The 22,185-nt window shown below is 39.5% G+C and overlaps 4 protein-coding genes across 10 annotated transcripts in view; 1 reads left to right on the top strand and 3 right to left on the bottom strand.

Annotated features, from left to right (window-relative positions):
• Window positions 1-75: 75 nt before the first annotated feature.
• On the bottom strand, window positions 76-8,306 carry LOC108141379 (pyruvate dehydrogenase (acetyl-transferring) kinase, mitochondrial). Of its 3 annotated transcripts, XM_017264718.2 has the most exons (7): window positions 7,851-8,306; window positions 7,564-7,778; window positions 2,755-2,962; window positions 2,507-2,697; window positions 1,871-2,445; window positions 1,399-1,497; window positions 76-316 (listed from the first exon to the last, which is right to left on the bottom strand). In XM_017264718.2, exons 2-7 carry the CDS (start codon window positions 7,685-7,687, stop codon window positions 245-247), a joined length of 1,269 nt encoding a protein of 422 aa, XP_017120207.1. In that variant the 5' UTR covers window positions 7,688-7,778; window positions 7,851-8,306; the 3' UTR covers window positions 76-244. The 3 variants fall into 3 exon arrangements, with proteins under 3 accessions (XP_017120207.1, XP_017120205.1, XP_017120208.1); XM_017264716.2 differs by having other exon boundaries at window positions 7,564-8,305; XM_017264719.2 differs by lacking the exon at window positions 76-316 and adding an exon at window positions 347-466 and having other exon boundaries at window positions 7,564-8,305.
• Window positions 8,307-9,597: 1,291 nt separating this feature from the next.
• Window positions 9,598-11,785, bottom strand: LOC108141538 (protein preli-like). Its single transcript, XM_017264978.2, has 3 exons — window positions 11,395-11,785; window positions 10,938-11,321; window positions 9,598-10,461 (listed from the first exon to the last, which is right to left on the bottom strand). The coding sequence occupies exons 2-3, from the start codon at window positions 11,250-11,252 to the stop codon at window positions 10,063-10,065; spliced, it is 714 nt and encodes a 237-aa protein (XP_017120467.1). The 5' UTR covers window positions 11,253-11,321; window positions 11,395-11,785; the 3' UTR covers window positions 9,598-10,062.
• A 383-nt stretch (window positions 11,786-12,168) lies between these two features.
• On the top strand, window positions 12,169-12,879 carry LOC108141290 (transmembrane protein 14 homolog). Its single transcript, XM_017264557.2, has 2 exons — window positions 12,169-12,324; window positions 12,393-12,879. The coding sequence occupies exons 1-2, from the start codon at window positions 12,249-12,251 to the stop codon at window positions 12,653-12,655; spliced, it is 339 nt and encodes a 112-aa protein (XP_017120046.1). The 5' UTR covers window positions 12,169-12,248; the 3' UTR covers window positions 12,656-12,879.
• Window positions 12,880-13,978: 1,099 nt separating this feature from the next.
• LOC108141372 (venom metalloproteinase 3) overlaps window positions 13,979-22,185 on the bottom strand; it is a 49,752-nt gene continuing 41,545 nt past the window's right edge. Inside the window, exons 8-15 of one of the 5 annotated variants that reach the window (XM_017264705.2) lie at window positions 21,576-21,718; window positions 21,338-21,390; window positions 19,004-19,130; window positions 18,351-18,515; window positions 18,053-18,284; window positions 17,787-17,866; window positions 15,849-17,513; window positions 13,979-14,718 (exon numbers count right to left, since the gene is read on the bottom strand). In XM_017264705.2, the coding sequence (XP_017120194.1) occupies window positions 16,106-17,513; window positions 17,787-17,866; window positions 18,053-18,284; window positions 18,351-18,515; window positions 19,004-19,130; window positions 21,338-21,390; window positions 21,576-21,718 (2,208 nt within the window). In that variant the 3' untranslated portion in view covers window positions 13,979-14,718; window positions 15,849-16,105. Of the gene's footprint in view, window positions 14,719-15,848; window positions 17,514-17,786; window positions 17,867-18,052; window positions 18,285-18,350; window positions 18,516-19,003; window positions 19,131-20,445; window positions 20,502-21,337; window positions 21,391-21,575; window positions 21,719-22,185 lie in introns of all 5 variants that reach the window. The other 4 variants (XM_017264703.2, XM_041707663.1, XM_041707662.1 and 1 more) reach the window with 4 other exon arrangements.

Below are 22,185 nucleotides of genomic sequence, written 5' to 3'. Positions count from 1 at the left end.
ACCGCTTGATCTTTAACAAATTGCTTTATTTATAAATCATCCATTTAGTTTTTCAAATAACAACACGATAACTACACGTTACTGCCATGAATACAAATTTGAGTTGCTTTTGTTGCTGCCGCAGTTTGGGAATGTTTGCCTAGGGCTAGTGATATATATCGAGTTTTTTGTGTATCCAACAGTTGCTCTTCCTGAATCGTCATGTTTCCTAAGCCTGAGTATAGCGGTTGCCAGGGCGCTTCTTTCAAGCGTCCTGAATAAAGTCGCAGCGTTTTGGTATGCTGGCCGACAGCTGGCGTGCATTCATATCCGAGCTCTAGAAGATCAGAGAGTTTCGTGGAGAGTTTAGTGGTTAGCCTGTGTAGCGAGAAATGAAAACCAAAGAACTGCAAACGCATCTGGTCCGGATACAGTCTTATAAATTCTTTAAAAAACCATATAAATAACGCCAACGATTGGAAAAGTTCTGAAAGAAATCATCAGTGGAGAGTAATTAAGTGAAGAAAAGAATAATCGAAAGCAACACAAATTACCATAAACGCTTAGTGGGGATTCAACTGTTATATAATAAAACAAAAAACATGGAAAATGCAGGTGAAAGTAAGTATAAGTAACTGCTATAATCAAATTTTAATTGTTTCAAATAAATCTTAAACATAATTAGAAAAATCATTTAGTGTTGGTGTATACTTTCAAGTTTATTCGTATAAAACTTTTATAACTTAACGAATACAATTAAATAGTGTGCTCAAAAAGATAAATGTATTTTAACATTGCATGCAGTTCGGGCTGTAGCCTAAATAAAATCCAAAAATTACAGCTAATTTCGTAATTGTTTCAAAACATCTGTTTACGTTAGAGTATGTATGTTTTGTGTGTATATATTTATGTATAATATATATAAATATGCATTGATTTTAATTGCTACAAACGTAATCATAAAGCCAAGGGCGCTGCGCCACTCGCTACCCACAAAAAAAAACTAAATAGAACTTCAAGCCCGCTTCAAAATGGGCAAAAAATGTTTGTGGAATGTCACAAATGCTATTAAATGACAATATTTTAAAGCAGAATTTGAAAAAAGGCGGTTTGGGAAAGTAGGGGCACATACAAACATAAGTCATAATTAACATTAACATTAGGTACATTAAACAATAAATAAACACTTTTCACTTGACTGGGTTGCGGATGCGGGAAGTGGGTTGCTTGCTTGCTTGTTTGCTTGCTGGGATTGGGTTTTATTGGTTTGAATTGAATCGGTCGGTGCAGGGTGGCGCAAACTCTTTACACAGCCAGGCGGGTTCGTTTCATTTTTCATCGCATTCTCTTTAGTTTTTTGGCATTTTAACACGTCTGCTGGACAACAGCGCTGGTCTTCTTCTTTTTAGCGTATTTTACCTGATTCGACCAGTCACCCGTGGGCACGGTGGCGCGATAGAACTTTGAGCTTGTCTTGTTGAAGATCGGCAGCAATTCGTTGGCCTCGTCGGACAGAGCCTACAAATGAATCGAGAGTTTGGTTAATCAATCGGCAGGATTGATAGGCAGAATCTAAAGTACATAAACATTTTTAAAACGTTTTTGCAAATATTTTTTTACGCTCAGCAAAGAACTTGTAACTATAAATCATTTTACCATAATTCACTAAATTTTGATTTGTTGTCATTGCAAATTATATTTTTTAAGGTCAAGCTATAACAATTTTACTGAGGCAATTTGTAAACCTTATTAGCATGTGCTTACACTTTTTAATTACAATTTGAGAGTTAATACTTAGAGCTTTGAAAGGAAAATAACTAAATATACTTTCTATTTACAAAAGATCTAAATACTGCATAAAACAGTATCAAAAACTGTACAAGAAACCCACCTTCAGATAGATGATCGCATCGGTGCCGAATCCCTCGCATGAGAGCAGCACAATATCACCGTGGAAATAGCGGGCGTAGAGCCTTGAGATCGGCAAGCCATAGCCATAGCCTGCCAGCGGTACCGTGTGCAGATCCGATTTCGACGGCTGCGGCGCTGTGCTGTACATGTACTTGAAAAGCTGGTCGGTCTGGGAGCGGGGAATGCCGCCTCCCTGGTCAGAGATCTTCACGCAAATGTCCTCCTTGCCCTTGCAAATGGCCACCTTCAGGGGGGGCAATGTGTCGTTGTTGTCATGGCCATGGTGCTCCACCACCGCTCGCATGGAGTTCTTGAAGAGCTCGAAGAGCATGTAGTACAAGTGCGAAGGCACGTAGACGGTGCGGATGGGCAGGTTGTCGCCGGGCTCGCTGCTGTGCTGCTGGATCTCCAGCGCCGGACTGGTCAGGTAGTACTGGTCGCACAGGAAGCGGGCGTTCTCGTAGGCATCGCGCACCACATCCGACAGATCACAGGCGGGGTCCAGGCACCCAATGTGGCGGCCACCCGCATGGGGATTTCCTCCAAAGAGCAGGGCTTTAAATAAAGGCAGAATTAGTCATGTATTCAACTGAAATATACGATGCCCAATACTCACTGTGCTGATTGATCAGCATTCGAATGCTGATCCTCGACATATACAGCCTATCCAAAAAGTATTGAATGGAGCTCTCGGTGGGTGCATCCACCTGACCACCTTCGTTCTCCTTCATTTCGATCACACCCTGGGCCATGGTCTGCACCACATCGTTGTGCCGATTCCTAATGAGATCTAAATCGGCCACAAACCTGCAAGATATAAATTTGATATAAATTGCTAGGAATGTTTATAATATTGATCCTTACTTTTGCAGATTGTCGTGCGTGGGATCGGCTTTCTCGTACACCAGCACGTCCTCGAAACTCTTCACATACCAGGAGCTCACCTCGCTCACGGATCTTGTGTGCAACAGGTTATCCGGCAGCAAAGCTATCTCCTTCATGATATTCGCCAGTCGAACCGGAAGCTCCTTGCGCAGGAATATATATGATTTCTTTTCGCAAGCATTCTGACCTGAATAATTAAAAAATGAGAGGGAAATAAAATGTTAATTAATGTTTGTATAGCTTTTGATTTTTAAAATAAATAAGTTAAAGTTCAACTAGTTAAAGACCCAAAGATTTGTTTAGTATAAATAGTATAAATAGCTGTTTGGTTTATATATTTTTAAAAATTTAGTTTGTGACGTAAGATCAATAAAAATTCTTTTAGGTAAAGCTAATGGGACTTTTGATTTACATATTTGTGTTTGTTATAGTTATTTCTATATGTTCGCCTGCTTGCTCTAGATTATTTAAAAAACATTTTCCCGGCAGGCTTATCAATGCAACTAAGCACTCAGCGATCATGAGCTCACGAGTGAAAACTTCATGGGGAGGAACAACCCAAACCCAGCAAGAAAAAACAACCTTGTCATACACAAAGAAAGAAAACAATTCTGAAACCCACATAAATTCATTTGGATTAATTATCAAGAGAGCCCAAAAGTACTTGAGCTAAATACATGATGTGTGTATGTTCGTACAGCATATAAATGTCTGTACTTCTTTATAAACAAGCTAAGTTCAAAGCTCTTTGGGCAAATGTGAAATAAATCAACCGCAGAAAACTTTGCCCTCGTCAAGCTTTTGATTATGCCTTTGTGTTTGTTATTTTGATGGGTAGTATTTTTGTATTTGCTTTCGATTCTCTCAGTGTGTGTATGTGTGTGTGTTTGGGTTTATTTTTCAGTTTGTTTGTCGACAGTCAGTCGTTTCGTAACAAAGAGAAAAGCAGTAAGTGATAACGATGGATCCGGCCTTATCGATGGGGCTTTGGTCAGCCGGCAAAGACACGCCTTCTTTTCTAGCAATTATTTTTCGCCGAAAAATTAATGGCGATAATAATAATTAGGGTTAATTAAAATTCCAGACACAACGCAATAACAAACTAGATATGTATGTAGAAACGTGGCTATGCCGAATAAATTAGACTGGAACCGCTTTATGAGTCAATTGTAACGAATTGGCCAAACAAAACAGAATCAATAAAACGAGTTATGAAGGCAAGCAAAATATACGGAAAGAGAGGCGATAACCTGATGATTCCACGTATATACGAAACTGCCAGAAGTCGATCGAAAAAGCAAGAGATCTGAGTTTAGAGATATAGATACGGCCAGTGAGGCAGAGAGAGAGAGAGAGATAGAGGGGTACAGCCCGCTCACTTCCCCCCCGGAAAGACCCTAGCAGATGACCTCAAAACAAAGCATTAAAAGCTTTGTTTTTGTTTACTTGTTTGCCATTTCAGACCCGCTTTTTTCCCCTCTATTTCGCTTGTTTTGATTATAGTTGGAAATAATCACAAAAATATAGAAACCTCCAGACTCGATCGGCCTGTCACCTAAATACATACGTCGTCTGGCACTCCACAAAACGTAGACTTTGATGCATTGCCACTTCACTTCGCTTGATAAGTCCCACCCTCGCTTTCATCGGCGATATGGGTGCAAAGGCGTTAAGTGTCCTAATCATAAGTGCCATATGCATTTAGATAATTGCCCCCGCTATAAAAAAAGGAAGTTGAGCGAAGAGGATTAGAGATTGGAAAAGTGATTTTGAAATATGATAATACGGACAAGGCTTGAGTAAATGAAACTTATATTTTTATTGTAATTTTATAATATATTTTAACAAAATAAAATTCTATTAAAAAGATTTTATGAAAAAGTTTTACTTGAAGTTTAACAGCAACGATTTTTAATGCTATACAAATCTAACTATTTATTCGGAACGAATTGTTACTTATGCACAGAGCTTAAATGTCAAAACTGGTTCCATAAAAATATAATAAAAAATATTCCAATTGATTGAAATAAAAGTTAACAGCTAATATGCGAAAAACTGTTGCATGTTCGAGTCGTGAAATTGAAAACTTGCCAGCGCACGATTTCAATACTAGAGCGTAGAATCGAAAATGAGCTTCGGTTTCATTTCCATCCTCATTATCAGCTTGAGCCATTCAATTGGCGATTCAATGTAATTTAGTCGCCAATGGCGCATTAAATAATTTACAACGCATGGCACGCAATCAGCTGAAGGCGCAAAGAAATGCAATTTCTGCAACAACTCAATTGTCCATTCACTGCGCCAATGCAATTACATTAGAAAGGGGTATATTATATATGTATATTTAGAACGTCTGACGTCACAGCTGGCCATCCCCTTTTTTTTTATTGTAAAACAGCTGTTCGAGCGTGGTAAGTGCTCTCTTCTATTGCATCAGCCCAATCATTGGCATCCAATTTACGGCAGAATTTCTCTCAAATCTCTCGAATATGTATATTTGACTCACATTCGCCCTGTGACAAAAATACGGCGCGTGTGAGGCAGCGACTACGACTACGACTACGTCTTTATTATCGCCGGGGGTGCTCACACTTTTTCTGGCCGTTCGCTTCTGGTTTGTCTTTATTTTGGCCAACTGTTGACGTCTGCGGCTTGGCTTTTCTTTCCCAAAGAGGTTCCAAAGTTCGTGTGCGAATTGAGGTGACAGCATCCTGGACTTTGCCCGAAATGGTCACGGTGATCTGATCCACCAGAATGTTTCCATTATACGATATACACTTGAATTGTCAGACATTGCGTTTTCGATCTTGCCCCCTGCCTCAGCAAAATAATTAAGTATCTTTGTCACAAGGAAAATTGGCACATGATCAACCATCATCATCAATTCCAAACCGGGCCCCTTATATATAAATTATTTTTGTATACGATATTTTCCATTGATATCAAAACATGGCCTTCGGTCTTTTGCCGGAAAATACTATACAATCGGCATAAACAAAATGGGCATAGTTAGTGTACGCCCTCGAAACATACTATAGACCAGACTTTACAAACAAGGCCCCTCACTCAGGCGCGAATTTTAGAACCTTACTCGCAGTTCTACACTTCGCTTACTTAGCCTACAAAGCTACGCTAATCGATGGTTAACCTGAATCATCAAGCACTCGAGTGCATGCTAGTATATTAATAATGTTCGTTTTCAATAACAAGCCACCCGCCATAGATATAAACATAATTACTCCAAGTTTATGGACCCCAACAAACGCCCGAAAAACACAATTAAGTGCCGGGTACAGTTGAGGACAAAACAAAAGCGAAAGCAGCCTTATCTACGGACCGACATCAAAGTTCAAGTATAGGTATAGCCAGGTATATATTAGTAATTTACTTGGTCAGTTCGATGAGGGGTGGCGAATCGGGTGACTATAAAAGCTTGTAAACTAATTCCGTTGTTTTGTAGCTTATAAATAAACCCCCAGGCTGCTTAAAAAACAAAACAGCAAAGAACAGGCGGCCTTAAAAGGGATAGGAAGCAGGCAACAAAGCCTGCTGTTTTGGTCTAAATTTAGATGATAATAGCTCAGCCTCCGGAGGCCAACGTTTCCCACTTTTCCCCTGCTATTTTTCAGCCGTGCCACTTGGCCTGGCTTTTATTTCTGCTCACGTCAGTAGCCAGTTTTTCAACGAGAATGCCCTAGAAGTTTTCACTCAAGCCTGCCTGTTACACGGGAAAAAATAATGTATTTTGGAATTAGCTCCAAGAAAGAAGAAAAATAATGATATTTTAGAACTGATGTAAGAAGGTTTTGTAATATTTTTAAATGTTTCAAAATTATTACTAATAATTAATTAGCTAATAAAATGTTTTTGACTTTAGATAAATATTAAAAAACAGATATTGTCTCAGGAAAAAACCAAACATTTAAAAAGTTTACTAAGCATATTTGTTCTATGTAGAAAAACCACTCATTTTGAGTGGGCTTGAGTGCTGCGTGTTTGGTTATTGGGGCAGGTTGAAGGCCTGGATTTCGGGATATATGTATGTAGTGTGGGGGTTGGTGGGCCTGACATTGAAACGTCATTGAAGGCCACGTGCCGCCTGTCAGCGCTCAATGAAGTGTGGGCGGACAAAAGCGCTTTTCTTTCCCGTCCTCATGTTTCATTGTCAAACGTGTTTATCAATTCAAATATGGCCACCTCATAAACAAGTTGAGTGGTTCTAACTTCCGTTTTTGCAACAGGCTTTTGGCTGTGAAGCGGGAAAAAAAACGCGGGGGGTTAAGGAAAAGCCAAAGCTAAGCTGAACCGAACTTAGTATTCAATTGTTTATACTGCAAGTCTGTGTCAGTCTCTCTGTCTCGCTCTCTCCACAGTTTGCCGGACACAACAACAAATGCTTAATTGACAATTCAATGAAACGAAATTGGCTATTAGATGACGGGAATTTTGCGCAGTTTAGCAGCTCAGAGGGATCAAGTTTTTGTAAATTAAAATTGAAATTTTAGACAAAATGGTTATATTGTTTTCCAACTATACTTTATGTTATGCAATTGGGCTGTGCATTAAGCTTAGAGAAACCAAAAAGAATAACAAAACCTCATTTTCCATTGGAGTTGTGTTCCTTAAATTTTGAAATGCAATAAAACAATAAAGCAAGACAAAAGTTATGCCATTTAAAGATCATTTTTTAGGTCTCATAGATTATTCGATTTTGTCGATTACCCAATAGCTTTTGATAAGATCAGTGGATGGTACAACTAGGGATCAAGAACAAAGTGAGTTACTCACCAAAGTCCATAAACTGCTTTATAGAGAGGGGCGAGGGATTAAATCCAGAGTAAAAGTCGAGCATTTTGGCCAAACTCGCCATCGAGGAGGAGGCGGCGGAAAATCGGACTGGAAACAGGCGCATTTTGGTTTTTGTTTTTCTGGTTCGCGGGGGATTACGTTGCTGATTACGGGTGCCGGTCTTTGGGCCTTATCTTTAACAACTTTGTTTGCCACTTAAGATGTACAATATATTTATTATTTCGCGATGAAGAAGGAGAGACTGCTGCCGGTGTCCTTTCGCTCACCTTCGCTTTTACCCCTCTCTCTGTATTTCTCTCTCTTCGCAGGACGTTGACCGCGCTCTCGCTTTTGTTGAAGAACAAGAAGGGGTGGAGAAAAAGCGGCAAAAACAGCTGGCAACGTCTCGAAAACTCTCAATAAATCAATGGAGCGTTTTAGCCATACAAAAGTGGTAGCAAAAATATATGTTTGTTTTTTTTTCGTGTTAGCTCTGTTCCTGGTTGTTGTTGCTGATGAATTTGTGATGAGGGGCGGGGGCGGCGGGGCGCTGATTCTTCCTCTCCTCCTGGTGCGCCATAAACGTAGCTGATTTGTACGGTATTTGCTGTGTTTTTGTGCTCTATTGTCTCCCGGTTTCAGCTGCAGTTATTGTTGGCGATGCGATAACTACAATTGTAGCGCGATTTACGCGAGATGTTGGCGTTTCTGAGTGAGAATTTCTGCTCGCGACTGGTATTTATGGTAAATTTTTAAAAATGAATTCTCGCTCGGTAAAACGGAAAACAGAAAACAGCAGAACCGAAGAGAAAGAGAAACGAGCCGACGAACACGATGAGAGGGAGAGAGTGAAGAGACTCTGTTAGTTTACATTCAGCGAAAAAACGTAAATTTAACTAAGAAGGGGAAAAACTAATTTTCAGTTTAAAAAAAAACGATGGCTTTTGAATTGGGAAATCCCCTAAATAAACCCTTTCCAACACTGACACTCTGATTTTGGTTCCGTAATCCTGGTTCCCTGATTCCGGATAACTTTTAAACTGAACCAGATCTTATCCGAACCCGTGGTTTTCGTCTAAAATTTGGAATTTAAATAAATTATAGGATATAGACGACCGATCCTCGCCGTTTTTATACTTGATCAGCGATTGCGAAACTTTCAAATTTCTAGTTTTTAAACTAAGCTCGGAACTAAGTCCGAAACTTATCATTTTCGTTTCTCAACACGGGCTGAAATAATGAAATATAATTCATCATAGCTCATCAATTTTAAGTATTTTATATAAAGCACCAAATGCACTACCGCCAACAACGGTCATCGATAATTGGAACTGATGAATTATTTATTCAATTTATATACTTGAAGCAAATTAAATCAAAGTTTAAGATCATCGTTTTCCTAACTTTTCTCTGTTAGTTAAATTTTCCTAACATTTATGTAGAAAAAGATTTAATAACATAGGAGATGAGAGAGCGCTGGCGAGAGAGCTTTAAGAGCAAAAAACGAGGAGAGCGAGCACGAGCTCTCTCCAGAGAGCGAACCGGTACTAAACACTTTACTGTGAATGGCATTTTGAGAGCAAGCTTTCGAGCGAGATAGACAGAGGCGGTTTTAAATGGGTTAAAGGTACGGCTACGCTGCGTTACTTTAAAATATGTGGCAGCGTTGGTTCTAACGCATATTTGAAGTTTTTTTTAGAAGTGCATAACAATAGTACTAACAATTGTATATTTTGAATTCTTTAAATAGACAAAATGAGGAATAAAATCCTGAAATCCTGGCACATCCCAAAGTCAAGGTGTTCAATCGCCCATAGAGGATTCGTTGGCTTCCAGGAGGCGTTTTTCAATGGTAAATATTAATGATCAATATTTAAATATTTATCAGGGCGGAATATGCCAAACTTGATACATTAATAACATTAATAAATTTTTATTTTTTTTTATGTTGCCCAATGGTATGCTAATTAAAACAACTAAAACAAGTTTCTATTTCTAGCCAAGTAAATTAAATTCAATAAAAAAAGTTATGAATGCCGTGCATTTCTAACCAAACTAAATGTATTTTAATAATTACAATTTTTAAAACTACTCGTGAGCGATTTGCTTGAAAATAAATATACAACAGTTTACAAAGAAGTCCCAAATTTGACACGCTGCTTTTGTTATTTCTTCCCGACCTAACAGAACATAGTACATAATAATGTAATGCAATGACTAAAGATAAATAGTAGAATTCGGGTAGGATGCAGGAAATGTGTTCAGCAAATAGTGCCTCCTTTCTGATCAGCCGGTTGGCTCGCGCACACACGGAATGAAATGCAGCAAAGTATATGATTGGTTTTTGCTTTGGAATACATGTTTTAAAAAAACAGCCTCCGAAACGACGCCTCTGCCTCCCCTTCCGTCCTGGCCACATCCTTCGCTCCGGCGCCGAAGGCTTGGATTCCTCGATTCCTCAACATCTATTCCAGAGAGTTCCGGCTAGCACCTCGTCCCTCAGTTCTTAATAGAAAACAGTTGCGCAATCTTCGAGGCGTGGCACTTGAAGAAATCGTAGCCCACTTTGGCGGCGCTCTTCAGCGAACCCGTGTTGCTGTGACTGCCGGATGAGGTGGCTGCTGTGGTGGTCACTGTGGCCACTGGAAGTTCCCCAGCTGAGGTGGTCGCCGTCACTGGCTGGTGGTGTCCGCCACCCACCAGGCTTTGCGGAAACATGCGCCGCAGCACGTGGTTAAATCCGTTGGAGGCCTTATTTCCATTGGACTTGAACCGCTCGATTCCGAAAGCGCGAATGGCTCGCGAAAATCCAAACACCTGCGAGCTGATGTAGGCTCTTCGCACGGCCAGGGTGCTTCCGTCCTTCTGCTCGCTGTAGACGACGATTTCATCGACTTTCTGTAGAAGAAAAATTAGCATGTTACCGATTAATAACTAATTATGAAGGCTATATTAGGAAACGAAAGTTGAAACAAGTTTAACAGAAGCTGAATAAAATATATACATTTATAAGTTCGTCACAGTAGTAGAAATCCAAACTTCACAAAACTATCAAACTTTTGTATATAAAAAATGTTTGTTAATGAGCCTGAGTTAAAAAAAACTTCATAAAACAAATAAATTGTTTCTAAAATATAAATAATTCAAATTCTGCTTTAGCATCTTGACAAATCTTAGTACGTTAGGGGCTGTTGATTGAAGATCATCTAAGCCAAAACCTTGAATGTTCCCGGTGGACGTGGTGACCGGACCACTAAACTGAATGCTAAATATTGCAATATCAATTGTTAAATATGCTCATCAAGGGTTTTATCCATATCCAAGGTAGCATGTATGCTGTCGGAAATAATCCCAGTAGGTAAGTGGATACTTGCCATAATCTTGGTCATGCCCAGGTTCCGGGTGAATGTGGTGAAGGTCTTCTTAACCGGATCCAGCACGGAGTCCTCAACAATCTTGACCGGCACATTGTTGTAGAATCGGGCTCCCCACTTGGGCACCGGATTCGTCTTGGAGAGCAGGCGGCGGGAGAAGAGCTTGCCGTCGCGCACCTCCCGCTGGATGGTGTCCTCGGTGAGGACGTGGGCGCTGGAGGGATTTGGGTAGCGGTTCCAGTAGGCCACCACCACGTTCTTCCAGCTGTATTCGAAGACCGTCTCCGTGCAACAGGTGGATGCGGCGACGACCATTGCGAAGGTTGACCAATGAACTCGCCGACGATTCTGAAAAGTGAAAGCCGCGCGCGCAGTGTCCCTGAGCTGAAAAGAAAACCGATAATCAATTGCAATCGCATGTTCGCGGCTATAAATAGCCCTCGCTCGATGGACGTACCTTCGCGAGGGGTTCGAGAATCGGGGGGTTTAGGCGGGCTTAGAGCTCCACAGTGCAGTGGGTGTGTGTATGCAACCACGTTGATTCAGCTAGCAGCTTGTTTTAGCCCCTTTTTTTGGGCGCCTACTGAGAATTTTGTTGTGTAACTGCGTCACAAACTCTGGCACAGGGTGGCTCGGGTTGGCGTTCGCTCCTCCGGTTTCCGGCTATATGCTGTCGCTATCCGGCGGTTCCTTCGATGCCTCGACCTTCAGTGCCCCCTTCTCCTGGCGGTCCACGGTTTCATTGCACTTGCACGGGTTATGCGGGGAATAAAGCCAATTTGAGTTCAATTTACGCCTGTTCAAAGGCCATCCGGAAACATCTGCTCGCCAGTGTGGCCAGATCGTAAAACTCAAAAAATACCAAAAAAAAGGTATTCCTACCAAACTGTTTAAAACACTTGAAAAAATTAATTGAGCTTAAGTCCACAAAAAATTCAATAACATTTATTAAAAATGTATATATAAAAAAATATTAGTCAACTTTTTTGGACTAACATTTTATATAAATAATCCCTTTAATAATTAATTAATTAATTAGAAAACGTAGTGATTGCTTTCACGTTGTTTTATTGTTTAGTACTGAAAACATTAAGCGTTGCGTTTGAAATACAAAAGATAATTTGAAAACATATGCCAATGCAAACAGCTAGCGCCAATGTTTAAAAAGACCGCTATACAGAGATGCCAGATAATTAAATTTTTTTCAAATCGAAGTATGGATTTTTATGCTATAACGGAAGGGTCGTATTAACACCTTTGCTTTGCTACCAAAACAAAGATTACAAAGTGATCAAAGAAAAGTAAAACAAAATGTCGGTGGATTGGTTTGGTTATGTGTACGCTGCCACTGTTGCCGCTGGCGGAGTTATGGGATACGCAAAGGCGGGTGAGTTGGGATCCCCTGATCATCATATCCGGTTGCCATTCTATTGTGCAACCTTATTCGTTTTCTAGGTTCCATTCCCTCGTTGGGAGCGGGCTTGGCCTTTGGAGCCCTGCTCGGCTATGGGGCCCATCTAAACTCCCAGAACACGCCACGCCCCCTGCTCCAACTGGGCACCTCCCTGTTCCTGGCCGGATTAATGGGCGCCCGGTGGAATCGTTCCGGAAAACTTATGCCTGCCGGCATGGTCTGCATGCTCTCCGTTGCGGCTCTGGTGAAGAATTTGGTCACCTACAATCGCTATCTAATGCCCACCGGCACAAAGGGCGCATAAAGTGGCAAACGAAGGACCACAAAATGCTGGACTTGCCAGGAGATTTTTTACCTTAACTCTTCATTTACATACTCTTGCTAATTGCTGTTTTAAATTAGTTACCCACATACGGTGATTGGACCTTTGGTATAGCGCTGTGTCACTCTCTAAGCTAGCGATAAGAAACTGTACTTGCTGGAAATAAATTTTATCATCTATGCTTTTATTATCTTGCTGGAATTAAATATACTTCGTACTTAATTCTTTTTTTTTTTTGAATATTTTAAAGCATAATTTTAGGCTTTGATATATTCTAGCTACATCACTGACGATGAGGACCGGTAAGCGTGCTGAAGAAACTACTTCATATAGCCGCAATATTCGAAGTCAGCTAAGAACACTCCGATCTTAAAAAATTATATAGCAATCAAAAGGTACCACTTTTACAGGAGTTTGTGCATACTAAGAGTTTTAGAAAGTCATTTGGTTTCGGAGCTAAAAGTTATGGACTTAGAATTGTAGTTTTTTGGTTAACTTTCTATTTTGCGGAAAATGAATTAGGAGTTATATCGTAAAAATAACATTTCAATGTTTTCAAATAAAATTAAGATGCAGATTTTTGGAGGCTTAAGCCACGAATCTTTAGAGATATACCACTTTGACATCAGATGCCTCAGAGAAAAGTTATGGATTTAAAACGGCAGGTTTTTGCTCACTTTTCTGCACAGGCCATTTACCAAGTTTTAAACGCAGATTTTAAGAAAACTAAGCCAGAAGACTTTTAAGATATACAACTTCGAAATTGGATGCTTGAAAGAAAAGTTATGGACTTAGAACTGGAGGCTTTTGATGCCATTTCTGTAATGCTATTTTTCAAAAATTAATTAAGGAGTTATATCGTAAAAATAACAACCCAATATTTTTAAATAAAATTTAAATGCAGGTATTTAGAAAGTTTTTGCTTGAAAGAAAAGTTATGGATTTATAATTGTAGTTTTTTGGTTAATTTTGTGGTTAATTTTCTGCTATTTTGCGGAAAATGAATTATAACAGATTTTTAGAGAACTAAGCCAGAGGACTTTTAAGATATACCACTGTGAATTTGCATGCTTGAAAGAAAAGTTATGGATTTAAAATTGTAGTTTTTTGGTAACATTTCTGTTTTCGGAGTTATAGGTGCGATCGTCACGTTAATTTTCCCACGTCAAGAGGAGTTTTTGTTTGAATTCTTAAACAATTTAAAAATTCCCAAGTTCTTTGAATAGAAAAAAAACTGTACTATTTTGTACAAGTAAATTTCTTTATATATATTTATTCTTAAACTATTATTTCGTTTCATTTGTGTGTGTGATAAATGTACAGTTTCATTTATTATATGATGTTCAGTTAACTACAACTAAAACTTATCTATTACATTTTTTGTTTGCTGTATAAAAAAGAGCATTAGGCTAGGTAAAAGTAGAGTGATGAATTTTTGTTTTTAATTTAGACATTTAATAGTTTTAATACAATAATGGAATGAACAAATTAAGTTTTCTTGTAGGCAAAGTGCGGCAAGGTAAGTAAGTGAACTATTCTCAACCTTTATAGCATTTTTCTAAAAGAAAATGATTAAATATTTTGTTACGTAAAGTGTACAAATTATATATGTTTATCACATTGGAAAGTGGGGTTATTATAAATTTTCCTTTCGATTGTTTTGTGGCTCAAAGAATAATTTAGGTTGTCTGCCAAAAGTGCGTGCGTAGATGAACTTTTTACAGAATAATATGTACTATTTTACAAGAATTTGCATTAAATTAAATTACATAATATATGCATGTACTGAACATAACAACTTTGTTCTGTTGTTCGAGTTGTAATTAACAGAAAATATTTTTAAATTAGTTGCGGCTAGATCTAACAACAAATCAATAGTTTTTCATACAGATAATAATAGTAATAAATTCTAGCTAAAAACACTTTTTAACTGCAAACATTTGTTCCAATTTCGATGGCAGTGACGTCTGCATGCCAGTTCCAAACGTTCCCCAATGTTGCTGCCTTGCACTTTCACTAGAACGGAAACAGCTTCCAGTTAACCACTGCGGAATGCGTGAACGGAACGGAAGCGGAAACGGGTAAAATAGAAGAAAAACAAAGAAAATTAGTGATACAGCTAAATACTACTTTTGTGGGGCGTGCAAAAACAATGAGCTATTTATTGGGGTATATTTTGTATGCAATTAAGATAAAAATTTTTGCAGACGCCAGCCATTTTGAGTTGTGTGGGTGGTTGTGTGGTATGTGCGTGTGTTCCATTCCATGCGTTTCCATCTGCCAAATTACTTTGTTTCACTTTTGCCATTTTGCTGTCTTATTTTTAGTATGCAGAATGCGACTCTGATTCCATGCCATTCTTGTTGATCAAATATAGTACTTAATTGCTACAGTTATAGATGTTTCTTTTGGTTTTGCCATCAAACAGTGTGTATGCATGTGTGGTGGTGTGAGAAAAAGAGCGTGTATTTTTGTATGCTGGTATGTGTGAGCATGTTGCCAAGTTGTTTCTATTTAGATTTTACTGTTTATTAATGTGTGGTGGTGGTTCGATGTTCGATGCGATTTTGAAAAAAATAGAGCGAGAGAATAGCCGCGCAAAATATAGAGGAAGTCAGCGATGAGATTCAGATCGTCGATTTTAATAAAGGGTGGTATGAGATTTTTTCTTCAAGCATGCTTTATGAGGTCTGCGGATGTGTGAATGCGAATATCCTAATCGAGATCTGCCTGCCTTTCGGAGACAATGATTACGTTTCGAATCGGGTGGACTGAAATGATATACTAAGTTATTTTTAAGTTCATGCCAAAATTAAAGTTCAAGAACTACTTTATGGAGCGCTCTCAAAGCGCTTCCACACTACAAAGTTAGGTATGATCGATGCAATGCCAGATGCCAAATGCTTAAAATACGTGGTAAATCCATATTACAGCTAAATGGACCTTAACGCATGAGTTTCAGCACTTGCATTTCGTTTCGTCAACCTCAATAACCAGGATTATATTTATTTATTAAGGGGCAGGCAGCGATTACGCTCTATTAAGATAAAAATACTACTAAAACTATCGCGTATCCATGCTCTACTGTAATTCGTAGCATACTTTAGGGCAAAGCTTTAGACTACTAGGGGGAGTTAAGAACCCGACTTGAATGCTGGATTTGGTTTGGGCTTACCGCACGTAAGGATAACGAATATCGGTAACGGTTTCGATCGGTTTAGCATTTATTTGTGTGTGATGTTTGTCTAGTGTATGTGGTTTTGTATTTAATGTTGTTGGGGGGCCCTCGAAGGTCGGATGTTTCGATTTCTCCAGCAGCGTTCTGGATCTGTGATCTGTGATCAGTGTTTCTTTCTGGCTAGCAGTATGTAGTAGCTTATGATAATTGGTATCAGAGTTGTCTGCCGCATCTTCAGATCTTCAGATCGTTTTTTACATGACTCGTGTGCGGCGTATGAGTTTTTGTGTTTTGATTTTGGGTTTCTTGGCGGTTTCCGTGGTGGTGCTCGACGCACCACCGTTATTGTCCAACACCGCTGGCAGATTGTTTGTGGTGTCGCCAATATAGTTTGTCACATATTGTTGCTGTTGTGGCTGACTACTGCTGTTACTACTACTGCTACTACTAGTTTTGTATGCCTTAATACTACTCCGGTTTGGCGTACGTTTCAGAAATGCGCTGCCATCTGGCTGCTGCTGATGTTGCTGTTGCTGCTGGGCATGTTGCTGCTGGGCATGCTGCTGCTTACTGGATGTTGCCGAGCTGCTGACTGATGACGATACGGAGGTGGTTGTCGTCGTGGCCGAACCACCATCATGCAAGGCTTGCAGTTTTTTAAAGTACACATCGAGAAATGATGATGTTGTTATCGGTCTGGCCGTGGTTGTTGTTGTTGTTGTTGTTGTTGTTGCTGATGTGGGTGTTGCTGATGGCTTGGCAGCACTTGTTGCAGACACAATTGCTGTGGTGGGTGGTGTGGGGAACTTACGTTTTTGCCGCTCAATCGCTTCATTGCTCTGAATGCCGGCAGTCGCCTCGTTCTCCTCATCGGGCAGCCCATCCTGAAGTTGCTGCTGCTCCTGGAGTTGTTGCTGCTGTCTCTGGTTCTCATCCTTGGCGTTCGGTGGCTGTTGTTGTTTTGCCCCGTTGCTGTTGCTGCTGCTACTGCTGCTGGTTACACTATAATTTGTAAGGCGTTTTTGTACCAAAGGGATTTCAACTATCGACTGTTGTTGTTGTGACTGCTGTTGCTGTTGTTCTGGTTGCAATTTGGTAGCATGTTGTTGTGTCTGTAGCATGTGTAAATAGTATTCGATTTGTTTGCGTAATTCGTGTGTATAGATTTGGAATAGGTTCGGTGTTTGTGTGGTTGTTGTTGTTGAAGTAGTTGTTCGGGGCTTGGGTGTTGATGTTGCTGCGGGGTCAGCGTTGGTGTTGCTGTTGCTGTTGCTGTTACTGTTACTACTGCTGCTGCTGCTGCTGACACTGCTGCTGATGCGCGTCTTGACCAGCACACCGTTATCCTGCATCCATTGTCCTTCGGGCAGACTGCGATGCAGATAGCCAAAAGCCTTCGACTTGGGCTTCACAGTGGTTGTTGTTGTCTTCGCGGTTGTTGTGGTTGTTGCTCTGGTGGTTGTCGTCGACGTCGTCACAGCAGCGGCGCCAGCGGCAGAGCTCTGCTCGATCCTGTTGTCCTGCTGATTGGCCTCCTGCTCCTCGCTACTTGTATTGCCCTCATCCTGATCCTCATTACTTTCATTTTCGTCCTCCTGGGACTCCGTCTCCTCACTACTACTCTCAATTTCTTCCGCTGCATCTTTCTTGTTGTTGATTTTACTAATGTTGTTGTTGTTGTTAAGTTGTTGTGTTTTTGGGTGTTGGTATTGTTGTTGTTGTTGTTTCGAATTGGTGTGTAAAGGTGTAAAAGTTTGTATATTAAAAAATTTGCTTTCTGAGTGTATTTGTGTACTTGGAACTCAAAAGTTGTGTGTGTGTTTTTTTGTTTTTTGTTTTTTGTAATTTTAGTAATAAGAGAACTCTTAGCTTACACAACAAAACTACTGGAAAAACAGTCTTTACTGAATAAGTTACCTATTTTACTGTACTCACTTGTAGACTAAACGATAGTTGTGTCCGTAGTCGGGAATGATATTCGAGGGCAGTGGTGTGCAGCGACCATCCAGACAGTGCTAAGATTTAAAGGAGATTTTTGTGTTAGTGTTTGTTTAAATATTTGCTTAAGTTTTTTGGACAGATGTGTTCTTAAAGGATGTGCTGTCTTGTCTCCTTTTTAGTACGACAACTACAAAAGGACAGCTTGTCCGTTTTTGTCCGCTTAAGAGAATTTCCACCCTCATCGTGCACCAACTACTTACATAACCATTACCGCAGGCCGAGCCCTCGGCCGCTGGTCTGTAGGCCACACAGTATCCTGTCTGGGCGTCGAAGCAGAAGAGTTGGGCACACACTCGCTCGTCCTTGAAGCAGGCATACGTTCCCCGATCCCTGCGGCACTGGGCGTCCAGCGAGAGCAGGGTTCCCGGCAGCGATCTACCCAAGGCGCTGTCCTCATGCGGGGCATTGTGCAGGCAGGTGGCCGTGTCTCCACTGCGTAAACAAAATAGCCAAGTCAAATCAGATCATCCCACGTCTGAGGAAAAACCCATTACTCACTTGAGGAAATGATGGAAGCTCTGCACCGTGCAAGCGGACCATCTGAATCCCCGCTCCGTGTGGCGCAGATCGGACATGATGTAGCCATCCTCCCAGCGACACCGCTGGGCACCTGGTCCACCCAAATAGCTCGGTGGCGGCGAGCCGTCATGCACCGCTCCCAGCCTGAGAAACGAGCAGGGGACACATTATGATTGAGGGGGAAAATGTTAATTGATTAATTGCAACCCGAATGATGTCAAACGGAAATGCAAACGAGTTTCAACTACCAGTTTACGGCAGCGGAAATTATTCATGTTTTTTTTTATAAGCTTGGGCTCCAAATGAAATTCGAATCGGAGATTCGGGGCGGTAAATAGTTTGACTTTGGTGGAAAATAGTTTGACTAGTGCGGAAAAAAGGTTCCGTTTGGGAATCGGTCAAAGAAAGTAAATTAAATGGTATTATTTCAATTACAATTAAAAAATTAAGAAAATTAACTATATTTCCAATCTCTGAGAGTGATATAAGTATTTGTTTTCTTTTTTCCTAACATGTCAATCATTTAAATCATATTCAAGATGGAATGCATCAAAAATTTCTAGTTCAATTTCCTTTGAAACAGAATGAAAGTTTTAAGTTTTTTTTCACTGCATGAACAAGGCGTTACTTACAGATGTCCCACTTCGTGGGCAGCCACGATAATGCCGCTGAAACCACCGGTATCTTCGATGATGGCCACGCTGTTCACCTTCTCCAGTCGCTTGTTCACAACGCATGCGCCACCGACGTAAGCGAAGCCTTTTCCGAAAGAAAACACACGACCGAAATTAGGCAATTAGTGGGTTGTTTTTCACTGTTGCATTTGCTTTTTGGTTTCTTGTCCAACAGGAAGTTGACAATTTTTTTCAAGTCACCATCGCCGTTGCAGTTATTAAATGAAAAATCTAATGTTTTTTCTTTTTCGCAACTGAGCAATTTGTTTCTCTTTTTTTACTTTCAAACATTGTATGATATTTTTTTTTACATAATAACTGTAACCGCTGGGAGAAGCGGGTCGCTTTAGTAATTGTGATTTGATGGGAGAGAGCAATAAGTTAGTAGGTGTAAGTTTAGTTTCAATGTGTAAATTTAGTCACAATAACCATTTCTTAGATATAGTGTGTCTATAGACCATAAAGTGTAGTTATAAGTAGACTCATGTTAGTAAATCCAAAACCTTGTTTTAGTTACCAAGTCTAGTTGAATTTTAGATTACTAAAATCTTTTTATACAGGCTCGCGAAATTCGTTGTTCCATTTAAAATTTGGTATATTCTTTTTCCTAAGATTTTTTTAAACCGCTAGATGAATAGTACATTTTATGCGAAATAATATACATTTATTTGAAGGTGTTGATACTTCACAAAAGAATGGGTGAGAAAATTTGATAAACTTGTTTTTTTTTTATGCAAAAATTACATGCAGTTGTCACATATTTCGATATGAATAATGGGGTAAAAAACGAAGTTCAGACAACCAAAACAAACCTCTTGAAAACAAACACTTTCTCAAGAGATTTCTGAGACAATCAATGATGATTGAAAGATATATACACAAAAAGAAGGCAGATCAAGGGGAGTAGAAGAAATGGTGATAATTGCACTTTGAGAAAAAGTTTTTTTGTACAAAAGGCAAATTTGAATATGTTCTTAAAGAGCGAAGAGGAAACAGCACAGTCCGAGGAGAATTGCCAAAATGGCGCATGCGCAGCCATTTCCTGTTCTTCTTGTTCTTCTTGCTGTACAAAAAGGCGCGTGCGACACAAACAAAGACACATAAATTATATAGTTTCCAGATCTCAGAAAGAGAGAGGTGGAGCAGCAGTAGAGAGAGAGGGAGCGAGGATAAAAATAGAGACAAAGAGACGTGCATGAAATTCAATTAAATTTGCTTGATTTGGTTGATGATGGAGCGACGCATTTTTGGGTTCGGCGGTGGCCGCCTTTAATGTTATTTATTTTTAACGCGTTTGCTTAACTTCTGTGTTTCTTTTTTGTATCATTTTTTCTATTTTTTTTGCATTTATCTGTACAGATGTTGGCTAACAAATTGCCAGCTAGTGGTTGGGTCTTTACCTGCGGTACCGCGATTACATTCACCATAAGCGGAGGTGCGACGGCACATATCGAGTCTGCGGGCGAAAATGGTTCAAAAATGCGTAGAAATTTTAGATTCGGTTTCGATCGGGGTGTTTTCAGCTTCATTTAATCAATTATCTCCCCTCGTTGCTTGATCGATTTTATTTTGTTTCGATTTGGGGCCCAGCCCAATTAAATATTTGGCAATATTTTGGGTGGGCCGCAGTTTAAGAGCCAAGAGCAAGAGAAGATTTATAAGAATCCTATCTTCGGAAATCCGAATAAAAACCAAAATAACTACTGCTATCAAATTAACTTAATCAAATATCTTCTAGCAGAGATCTTACAGTAAATATAAGGCAAGAATACGTAGTTATATCCAATTAACTTTCAAAATTAACTGAATGGGTTATTTTTGCTCCATAAGGAGTATCCAATAATTTAGGCGCATAAACCACAATTAAATACTAAATCTTGATGTAAATGTTTGCTTCAACCAATGAGACCTTAAAGCAGATACAATAAACTAAATAAATCAACCGGTTCTATGCTTTATGGCCCGATCCGCTACTCAAATTAGTTTAACGCTTCGACTTTGACTTTTTTCCTTTGCTTAAATGTTGTAAATTGGGTGTTTTTTGTGAGTGTGTGTGTGTCGTGTATTTGTGGTAGTAATTTATTAAGACCCACACGCATTTTTAGTCAACTTATTCGGTTTTTTGTTTGTAAGTGTTTCATGTAGCTCGAGAGGTGCAACAAACCAAAAACTGACTAAACTATGTTAAACACCCGCAATGACAAATGTTCTAGGTGTTGTTCTATGTGTAATGTATGAGTGTCGTGAGTCTAAGTCTAGAATTGGATTTTAATTTCTTTGAAATCTGTTTACCCGCTGTGCCCTTGGTGCAACGACCTCCTTTTCGCCTGCGACACATATCATACCTAGACACGAGTAGACATTATAATATATATGTGTTTTTTTGGGAAATCTTTGGTAAAGTGGAAAGGTTTTAAGGGGTAAGGTGTAAGGGGGGAGTGAAATCGCGCGGAGATAAATCTGCTGTCGATACTGCAACGAGAACACAAAACACAAGGCGGTAACATGGCCAATTCCCCCGCCCACTCACTTGGTTATGGCCACGGCAATATCGTAGACGGGCAGTCGGCGTTCCCGGAACAAATATTTTCCCATGTCCGTGAGAGCAGCAGCCGAATCGATGGCATCCCGACCCACTCGATTGCGTTCCAGATAGGGAGTGGCGTCACGACCCTGAAAAATAACAAAATTGAAAGATTACTAAATGATACTTAATAATATCTAACAATGCTTTGTAAGTTATAAAAATAAACAAAAAAATAAAATATAAATAAAAAGTGAATCATTCATTTCATTCATTTTTTGTAATCACAAATAGCCGCTTAAAGTTTTAACACTAAATAGTAATGTGAAAAAATTAGTAGATTAATTGTTTCACCATAAAACACGTAGGAATGGTATTTTTATCTAACAATTTTTGAAATGATTTGTATATCAATAGTTATGAAAATATACAAAAATACATAATACATAATACATAAACATAAAACACCTTGGAATGGCATTATATTACTAACAATTTATTAAATGCTTTGTGTCTTAAAAGTTATGAACATAAACAAAAAAATGCACAATATTGTAATCGCAAATAGCCGTTTCAAGCTCTTAAACTAAATAGTCATGTGGCAACTGGTTAGCTT

This window comes from Drosophila elegans, unplaced genomic scaffold (assembly GCF_018152505.1).
Source record: "Drosophila elegans isolate 14027-0461.03 unplaced genomic scaffold, ASM1815250v1 contig_183, whole genome shotgun sequence".
NCBI classification, from domain to species: domain Eukaryota; kingdom Metazoa; phylum Arthropoda; class Insecta; order Diptera; family Drosophilidae; genus Drosophila; species Drosophila elegans.
The sequence above is the reverse complement of the archived record's forward strand: the minus strand, read 5'-3'. Positions and strand labels throughout refer to the sequence as shown.

Coding starts and splice junctions, on each gene's coding strand:
- LOC108141379 (XM_017264718.2), bottom strand. CDS start 7,687: ATGCGCCTGTTTCCAGTCCGATTTTCCGCCGCCTCCTCCTCGATGGCG. Junction 2,698..2,754: donor ACGCACGACAATCTGCAAAA/GTAAGGATCAAT, acceptor TATATCTTGCAG/GTTTGTGGCCGATTTAGATC. Junction 1,498..1,870: donor ATGCGATCATCTATCTGAAG/GTGGGTTTCTTG, acceptor ATTCATTTGTAG/GCTCTGTCCGACGAGGCCAA.
- LOC108141538 (XM_017264978.2), bottom strand. CDS start 11,252: ATGGTCGTCGCCGCATCCACCTGTTGCACGGAGACGGTCTTCGAATAC. Junction 10,462..10,937: donor TGGGCATGACCAAGATTATG/GCAAGTATCCAC, acceptor TTTCTTCTACAG/AAAGTCGATGAAATCGTCGT.
- LOC108141290 (XM_017264557.2), top strand. CDS start 12,249: ATGTCGGTGGATTGGTTTGGTTATGTGTACGCTGCCACTGTTGCCGCT. Junction 12,325..12,392: donor TATGGGATACGCAAAGGCGG/GTGAGTTGGGAT, acceptor TTCGTTTTCTAG/GTTCCATTCCCTCGTTGGGA.